Genomic DNA, 10101 nt, shown 5'->3' on the forward strand with positions numbered 1-10101 from the left:
ATTTGCGGGGGGGGAATAATCAGTTCATTTCAAGCTTACCACGATATTTACAATCATAAAGCAAACATTAATAAACAACTGGAGAAGATATTTCCAGCATCATAAGGACAAACCTAAGAATAATTCAAAGAAAGATGAGACATGCCATTAACACTTCACCTAGTTTGGACTAAAGCTAAAGTTTTAACAAGTAGAGTGTGGAACCATATAATAACAGGGCAATTTCTATACATAGTCATATTTTGAACGTCTTCCTTCATCACTTTTGACCGTATTATTATCCATTACTGGAGTCTTCTTGGTTTCATAAGCAGATTTATACCCAGCAGACTTGTAGGAGACTGCCTTGTAACTGAAAGAGAAGTAAATCAAGGTGTCATTTAGTGGAAATGGGAGGTAACAGTTTATCCTGGAGTTATCTGCACTGTTATTTTCAATATAGTTCTCTACACTTTATAAATATCCAGTGTCTATACAATGAACATAACATAAATTGCTCTCTGTCGGCCTCCCAGGGTAACTATATAGGAATCACAACCAGATGATCTAATTCTATTTTATTGCAAACCACCTTGACAGAATCTTGCAAATCTGAAAGTACATTTCTCTCTGCCCATCTCTTTTACAGCAAGGAAACTAGGTGAGGTCTCTTAGGAGTGTCTTGCTCCACTCACTTTCCAGTTATAGCTAAGCTGTCTCTTATCTGCCCATTCCTTGGCAGCATTTCTTTGCCCAGTCTCCCAAGGTCTTTCTTACTTACCATTATACTCTCTCAAGCACAATGAATTAAAACTATGTCAGTATTGTGCATCTATTTAGAACTAGTCCAACAATCATCTCCAGCCAACTGAGAGACTCTACACTAAGTCACAATTGTCCCATCCTTATTCACAGGCTTGGGCAACAACACCATTGCGAAGTAGCTACTCACTACTTTAATTTTATCACATTGACACAACATAACAGTGTCCAAGCATTAGAAAGAAATGAAAAAAGTAAATGAAAATAACAACATGTTCCACAGACCAAAATGATAGATAATCAACTGGAAAATGAGGGGAGAAAGTCTCTTTGGAGCTTTGTAGACTTTACAGGGAATAGGTGGTTTAGCCACATAAAAATCAGGCTTCATCACTAAAGAACTGGTCTTATTGTAATATTATTGTGGGAGAAATTTGCATCCTAAAACTTCATTTCTATAAGCAAATTCATAATTCAGCAAAATAGTGGGTTATTTGCCTGAATTACATTTGAAAACATTTTAATAATCTATTCTTTTTCCCTCATTAAATGTGACTTTCTAGGAGTTTGAATTACAAGTATTTCTATTAGCACTTCACACTAGTACTAATAACTACTACAATGCTACATAAAGGTATACTTCTTAATATAAAAATTAGCCTTTACTGGATATACTAAAGAAGTCAACTAGAAGAGAAAAGGTAATATACAAATAGCTAATACTGAAACAAATTTATATGCTGTATTTTTTCCTGAACTGTCTTGATTATCTCCTGCTTCTGATTTTAAATGTTGTTTGTTGATTGTTATTGCTGACAACTACTTTTTCTCATCTTTCTGCAGAAGTGGCTCATAATTTTTTTAAAAAGGTAGAATAACTGAAAAGAATCTTCCATAGTTCTTCATCATACAACATTGTTCACGTATAAGAATAGGCACTCACTGGGTCTCTTCGGGTACCAGTCCTCGGCAAGCAACACACATCATAATGCCTCCCACAAAGGCCAGGCCTCCAGCAACCCATCCCACAAAGAGAGCAGCACCGAATGTGTATCTGCAAAAGGAAGAGAAAAGGCAGGACTTAATTTTCTGAATAAACATGGCCAGACTAAATTAGTTCTGGATTAATTCCGCTGAAATCAGATGGGCTGAAATGTGGGATGTCCAATTTGCCTCACTAGCCGCAATATGACTAAAGCAGTCTTCCTTGCCCATTTCATGGTATGCAACTCTTGATTAACTTGGGTGTGATTCCCAGAAATTCTTCCCAAATGCTACCAAATTATAATTTCTAACATAAGAGGATAGAAAATAATATTACATATATTAATCATGTTAATAGGATATAAATAATGTATGTATGTATGTATGTACGTACGTACGTACGTACGTACGTATGTATGTATGTATGTATGTATGTATGTATGTATGTATTTAGACTGTGGTACTCCTTAACAAAATATCCATCACATTGTATCCAAATCAGTAGTGGGTTCCACTTGCCTTCGCTACCGGTTCAGAACTGTGAGCGCACACGGCACTTCTGCGCAGGTGCAGAGCATCCATGATGATGTCCGGGTGAGTGGGTGGACAGAGCCTCCCACTGCCGCCACTACAGGTTCGCCCAAATCAGGGTAAACCGGTAGAAACCCACCACTGACCCGAATGCCCAACAAGAGCTTATATCGGCCCAATGTCTGATTTTTTTCAAATAAGTCCATGTATTTGCCATATGCTAAATAAATAAATAAATAATATTTTTATATTTATTTATATTTATATTTATTTGATATATAGGGCTTTCGAACTCAAGCACTGACTCTGGGCAACATATAAGAGAAACAAAGAAAATGCAGGAAAAAAAGTAACTATGGAATGTTAATAAAACCTCAATATATGAAATACAAAATGATGATCAAAAAGCACTGCCTTGGCAAGTCAGAATCCAAATGCCTGGGGAAAAAGCCAGGATTTAGTAGATGAATTATAATTTTGCTTTGGAAATTTCATTTCTCTGATTGTAGTCCTGATTGCAGCTCTTCCCCCTGTTCCTCAAGGTTATTCTCATAGCCCATTACAAGAAGAGCGAAAAGATTATTAAAATGAGCTTACTATTTCACTGCTGATATTAGGAAAAGAGCCGCAACATTCTCCTTCTAAGCACTGTGGGCTGAAATTACCTTACTTGAAGTGACTGCATCATTCCTGGCTGGTACATATTAGCAGTTGACATCCAATAGTCTGTGACAAGCATGTTGGCGAAAACAGATACTCCACAGATAGCACAGATACCTATCAAAAACAGAGATTCTTAGTATCAGACCCAATGAGCCTAGAGTTTATCAAAACTTTAAAAAATGTTTTTTATTTACTATGTAATTACAAACAGGGCAATATTATGATCATGCAACTGGTTGTTTTTTTTAACCTCCACTTACTTTACCAGATTTAAGCTCTATTTCTCAGGAAATATGATAACACAGTTTATTTTTGGTAGGTTTACTTCACTGTAATGTTCATGACGTTTAAGAATATCATTGCTATGAGTCCTACAGTATAGTCTATCCTCAAACCATGATCATCTATTGCTAGGAAGAAACAGTGATCAATTATCTTCATGCTCTGTTTATGGGAGTCCCAGGAGCTTTTACTTATCCATTGCTGAATTAGGTACTTATATATAGACAAACTGTAGATCCAATCCAGCAAAAAACACCTTGTTTCAGTTTACAACACAAGTGAATGAAAAGGTGCCCAGTTCACTAGATTCCTAATTATACACTATACATTGAAGTATTAATAATAATAATAATAATAATAATAATAATAATAATAATAATAATAATAATAATAATAATAATTTTATTTCTATACCGCCCTTCTCCCGAAGGACTCAGGGCGGTGTACAGCCTATTTAAAAACACAGACAAAACAATGATATAAAATTTAAAATAATTAAATAAATGGCTCAAATTTAAAACCCCAATAAATTTAAATACCCCAATTTAAAACTATTGTATTGATAGTCCGGCCTGGCGGAACAACAGGGTCTTCAATGCGCAGCGAAACACCCGGAGGTCAGATATCTTACGAATTTCCGGGGGCAGTTCATTCCACAGGGCTGGGGCTCCCACAGAGAAGGCCCTCCCCCTGGGCATCGCCAGCCGACATAACTTGGCTGATGGCACCCTGAGGAGACCCTCTCTGTGGGAACGAACTGGTCGGTGGGAGGCTATTGGTGGCAGAAGACGGTCTCGGAGGTACCCGGGTCCTATGCCATGGAGCGCTTTAAAGGTGGTAACCAACACCTTGAATCGCACCCGGAAGACCACCGGGAGCCAGTGCAGCTCGCGCAGGAGGGGTGTCACATGGGCATAACGGGTTGCGCCCATAACCACCCGCGCGGCCGCATTCTGGACCAGTTGGAGCCTCTGAGTGCTCTTCAAGGGGAGCCCCATGTAGAGAGCATTACAATAGTCCAACCGGGAAGTAACAAGGGCATGAGTGACCGTGCGCAGGGCGTCCCAATCCAGAAAGGGCTTCAACTGGCGAATCAGGCGAACCTGATAAAAGGCCCCCCTGGCCACGGCCGTCATATGCTCTTCTAAAGACAGCCGCGCGTCCAGTATTACATAGGAGCAAATGCAGGTGTCCTTGAATCATATCAGTACCATTATCCTGAGTTTTGCTAGAAACCAAACATTAAATTATTGTTCCCCTCTGATCTGTGTTGGTCAAACTGGACCTAAAATATATCATCCAGTACTGGGCACCACATTTTAGGAAGGATGTTGACAACTGGAGTGTGTTCAGAGGTTATCAACTAAGAAGAATTCAAAAATACATTCAGTCTTCAAGTACTGAAGGGCTATCATGCACAAGATGGACAAAATTGTATAGAGTTGTTTTTTTTCCAAAAGGAAAAAAAAAATGAAACAATGGACTTTCATTTAAAAGATTGTAAATTTGGGCTGGACATCTTATTTCATGAGTTGCTGTTCAATAGTGAACAAAGAGTTATTGAAGTAGAGTCTGAATCGTCTACTTCTCATTATGCTATTTGGCATGCATAATATTGGATTCCTGTACTCAATAGGGGATTGAACTAGACAGTTTTCAAAATCCCTTCCAACCATTACATCCTCTGATATTGTCCTGCACTTAGAACATCCAGTGGAGTTCTGTTTCATGACAACATGGATGTCCTGCAGAAATAATTGGTTAGTTCTATCTCAATAAATAATTTTAAACAGCATGCAGATTGTGAAATCGATTGAAATAATTATAAATATGATAAGCAACAATATATGAAATAGCAGGCAACAATCATCTCCACCCGCCTGCCCTGAAATCTGCATATGACAAATGGGCTAGGAGTGAATGGAGTGTGAGAGAGATGGTGGTGACTTGGTCAGTGTTTGTAGGTGAATGGGGATGACAGTACATGTGATGACCTTTTCACACAAAATCCCTTTCGTTGCAATTCTCTTCAGCCTCAAATATGAGAATGTGTCTCAGATGTGATCTTCTGATACTGGCTCTTATAAAACCCATCAGAGATTCATTACTAAAGCTGTAAAAGTCTGTTTGAACTGGATATGAGAAAGGTAACCTGCTAAGGTAAGTTTATCAGAACCTTATGCAATTTTTAGTGATTGGAAAGTGGTGGGAATGTGGTCAACTAATAGTTCTTGACAGTTGCAACTTTTAAAAATGTTTTCCACCTCTTAATTTCAAACATCTCTTTAAAAATAGATGGCATCTATATAAATTCTAACTCACCAGCTACAATGCACATGACTCCCGCTGCCAAAGTCATGCTTGCCTTTGCAGAGTCTTCCATGTTGCCCATCCGTAAACATTTCAGAGAAAAAGTAGCCACCAGGAGACCAAAAGCACCCAGCACAATGCCCACGATCATCAGTGCTCTTACAGCTTGCAGCATCGCTGTCAAAAAGAAGAAAAAAATAGAGGAAAACATGGGAAAAAATGTCTCAAGTGAATGAACACATAAAAACATTGTTCAATTAACTCTGTATATAACCATGAAATAATCTGGGTCTCAGCCACAGTTCTTTCACCATAGACTCAGGACTGGTAGGAAATACTGGAGAGAAAGCTGAATGATCAGTTTGCTAAATGGACATTAATAATGAGGGGTTTCAAGAAAAAAAAGAGTAGATAAATTCAGGAAAACTATTTGCTATTATAATCTTCAGGGGCCTTTTTTCAATAAATGCCAGCTGCTGGTAGGCTGACAATTAGAATTGAACTATCTGGCAAAGGGTTTGTTTATTTAATTATCAAATTTATATGGCTCCTCATCTCACAAAAAGTAACTGCGGATGGTGTACAGCAAAAAAGATACAAAAAGAATAAACATGTCAAAAGTCATATTTTTTTTTAATTAAAAAAAGCACACACAAGAGACTTGTGTATCCAGAAGTATCTGAATGTTGATTTCCTGGAAGTATCTGCCATAGCCATAATAGTCAGCAGCTAGATGTTGATCCAGGTTTAAATTTAGGCAAAGCTAGTGTAAAATATCCATAGAAAAGAAGGAAACAGCTCAACCTCTGAATGCCAAGTCTCTTTCAAAAAAGTTCACATTCATAGCCTCTTTTCATGTGTATCCATTTTTCCTGGTAGAACAACAGTTCAACTGTAAGCCTGTACGTGTGTCTCTTATCAGTTCTATGTTTGCATGTAGCACCTGGACCCTGAAACGTGCCTTGGTTTTTGTTATTGTTCTTTTCCAACTTGTAGAAACTTGGCGTAACCATATTTGGAATCTTATATCCATACCTTACAATCCTTTTCTCCTCCAAAAAACAAATTATTTGGTGATTGAATGATCATTTATATAATGTTATATTTGTCTTAATATTTCAGTTGTCCAGGGCTGGAACCTCAAATGCTGTAAAGGCAACAACCAACCCCTTGAATTCTACTGAAACCGGTTAGTAACAAGTACAGATTTCAAAGTGGTGGCTCAGTGGCTAAGATGCTGAGCTTGTCAATCGAAAGGTTGGCAGTTCAGCGGTTCAAATTCCTAGTGCCATGTAACGGGGTGAGGTCCCGTTACTTGTCCCAGCTTCTGCCAACCTAGCAGTTTGAAAGCACGTAAAAAATGCAAGTAGAAAAATAGGGACCACCTTTGGTGGGAAGGTAACAGAGTTCCGTGTGCCTTTGGCATTTAGTCATTCCGGCCACATGACCACGGAGATGGCTTCGGATAGTGCTGGCTCTTTGGCTTTGAAACAGAGATGAGCACCCCCTAGAGTTGGGAACGACTAGCACATATGTGTGAGGGGAACCTTTACCTTTACCTTTACAGTTCTCAAATGAAAATGTTCTGCATCTAGCAGCACATAGGAAATCTGTGCAGGTATAAATCCAGTACATCTTCCTTCCACATTTACAATTTAACAGGTATTGAGCTGTTCTTTCCCTGACCTTGGAAATCTTGCCATTAGTCTCTAATTTGTAAAAGCCCTGTCTCTTTCCGGCATAAAAATAAGGGGTACATACCTCACAAGTTTCAGCTTTTGTACCTTTACTACTAATATGAAAACTGGAAATATATCTGCCAGGTAAAAAGCATGTTCTGGACTATTGCTTCATACACTGGAAAAAAAGCAAAAAAATCTACTTTTTTGCTCCTCTTCTAACCCAATTTTGGACTGTTCTGCCATACTATAGTCCTGCACATACTTAATTGAGGGGGAAATCTCATTACAAGCATTAGATCGTACTTCTGTAAAGACATGTACTGTAAATTCAGAAATAAAATATATCCAAACAAGAATTAAAAAAACAGAAGTTTGCTGGCGTACTTTGTTAATCACTAAATGAGTTGCATGTTTATGTGCTATTTTTTCAAAATTATATTGTGTAAATTGTTCGTTACGGATAAAATTTAGTTCAGTTTGGGTTGACTTCCTGTCTTCTTTCCTATTGCTTCAGCAACGATTCAATGTTTAAAATTAATAAAAAGCTAGAGTTAGATTTCCATAGGTTGGGAATGTTGAAATGATGACTCTAAGTAAATCTGGAAGGCTTATTTATCAAAAACTCATCCTGCTTTTCCGGTTATAAAAGATCTTCGCTATTGATTTATTTGTCCTTTCTCCCAAGACACAAAGAAAAAATATATCACTCATTTGGTACAGGTAACTTCTAATTTCTCAATGCCTATGGTAATACAATAGTTTATTTTCCTTTTAATAATTATTGTAATAAGTATTGCAAAATTATTGTAAACAACTGAGTAAAGTTGTTAATTTTTATATGGAATTACATAAGATACAAATCATATTTTATACAGTTTATGTAGTTATTTAATAATTATAATTCAGAAGTATACTTGGAACCAAAATGATGTAGAACTTCATTCCTGCATATATTGATATTCTCTCTCTGCCACTTCTAAACTCATTTTGTGATACCAAAATGTAATCTTTTGTGTGGGGTTTGCAACCTTTTCAATAAATAGGGCTGTGATGAATTTCAGAATTATTGTTTATAGAAATGTTTACTCCAAAATAACCTTTTAAATCTCAAAAATTATTTGAAAAAAGGAATGTATACATTTCTTAGTAAATTAAATCGCTAAAACTGATTAATAGCATCTCACTTTAGTTCAGAACTACTTTATTCATCATACTCCTGTCCAACGATTCCAAGTATACAATATCTTTCTGATGATGAAACAAACACATCCAGCAAAATAGATAATAAATAAATAAATAAATAAATAAATAAATAAATAAATAAATAAATAAATAAATAAAAGCTCTTAGAAATATGAAATAGTTAATACTAAACTAAAACCAGATCATGGTTTTACCAATTATGTTAGCACTTAAATAAGACCATTAGAAGATTTTCTGTAAATTAGATTTGTAATTTAAATCTCATGTTCAAATTCCTAACATGATATATATAAATACATACATTCAGAATGAGTACCATCCACTGAGGGTACTTTGTACTATAAAAATCTAGAACAATAAAAAAGAACAAAGTTATGCCACCATAGGAAGAAAAAAACATGCCAGACAAAACAAAAAATTTAACATACTAGTGGATGTGTTTCACTGAGCTTTTTCTAAAAATTTATCAATCTCAGAGTTGTTTTATAATGTGCAAGTTATTTGTACAACTCAAATGTTGGATCAAGTTCTTTTTTTTCATGACTGCTGTGTGTATATCTAACTTCCGTCAAGTACTCCTCATGAGTTAGGCACAACATTAATACCATGAAAAATTCTGATAAAAATTTAGAAGTTTTAAATATTTAAAATGACATTGTTTTATTCTCTAATATTTTAAGGCCAGCAATCTACTTTTCAGAGTGGAAAATATCAGACTGTCCTGGGGGAAAAAAAGTTGATGCCTTTTACTCAGATAAGTAGATAATGAATAAGTATATATTAAATTAGTCTTAACATAACAAATAAAAAACAGGCTCAGAAAGAAAGCTAAGAATTTTAAACCAATTTTGATATTTTTTCTTTGTAATAGTAACAAGGTTTAAACATTAGTATTTTCTTCGTGCTACTTTTGTAATGACAACAATATCCTTAAAAGTACATATAACTACTTACTGTAATCAACATTATCCCCATTTAAATAGGCAAGCTATTTAAAATATTGTATTTGCCAGATTACAAAAAGCATTTGCTTTTATTTTATGTCTTTGGTAGCTTTGGCCATACCTGGAAGCCCAAGAATTGTATAATAAGGCCGACACTCAGTAAGACCCGAACTCTGACTCACACAAGTCCTCCAAAGGCCTTGATATAGGAATAACGATGTCACTGGGTTATTGTATAAATCCTGGGTGCTCCATGGATCCATCGCTGTGGCCACAATACAGCCCGCAAACCCAAGGGCTGCGACACAAAAGCCCATCACTTGGCAAATTGTGGTAGACATATTTCCTTCTGCTAAGCTTAAGGTAATGCCAAAGTCCTGTTCACTGCACTAGCAAATTGTGGTTGTGGCAGCCCTTATCAAATGGTTTCCATTAATAAGTTTTGTTTGCTCAACCTGTTTTTACAAGATAAAGCAGTTTCACTCCTGATGAATGTGTTAAGTATCTCAGGCTGGTGGCATTAGACTAGAAACCAGAACTTTTCTTCCTCGTTCACCCAATAGTCCATCTAGATCAACTGATAGGCAACTTTCTCTGATAAAGTGTTTTGTAGACTCATCATACATACACATACTGAATTGTTTTGTTTAGCTTTGCATACATATGAGTCTGACGCATCATGAATTAGACTGTTATGAAAAAAAGAGATAAGAACAATATATTTATGCTAATTTTCATCATAATGATCTTTCTCAATAATG

General features: G+C 36.2%; 1 protein-coding gene across 1 annotated transcript; it reads right to left on the bottom strand.

Annotated features, from left to right (window-relative positions):
* Positions 1–225: 225 nt before the first annotated feature.
* CLDN18 (claudin 18) lies at positions 226–9681 on the bottom strand. Its single transcript, XM_070946123.1, has 5 exons — positions 9462–9681; positions 5524–5688; positions 2922–3033; positions 1685–1795; positions 226–352 (listed from the first exon to the last, which is right to left on the bottom strand). The coding sequence occupies exons 1-5, from the start codon at positions 9679–9681 to the stop codon at positions 226–228; spliced, it is 735 nt and encodes a 244-aa protein (XP_070802224.1).
* Between the last annotated feature and the right edge of the window lie 420 nt (positions 9682–10101).

This window comes from Pituophis catenifer, unplaced genomic scaffold (genome assembly GCF_029215685.1).
Source record: "Pituophis catenifer annectens isolate HBS135680 unplaced genomic scaffold, rPitCat1.0.hap2 SCAF_6, whole genome shotgun sequence".
Taxonomy (NCBI): Eukaryota; Metazoa; Chordata; class Lepidosauria; order Squamata; family Colubridae; genus Pituophis; species Pituophis catenifer.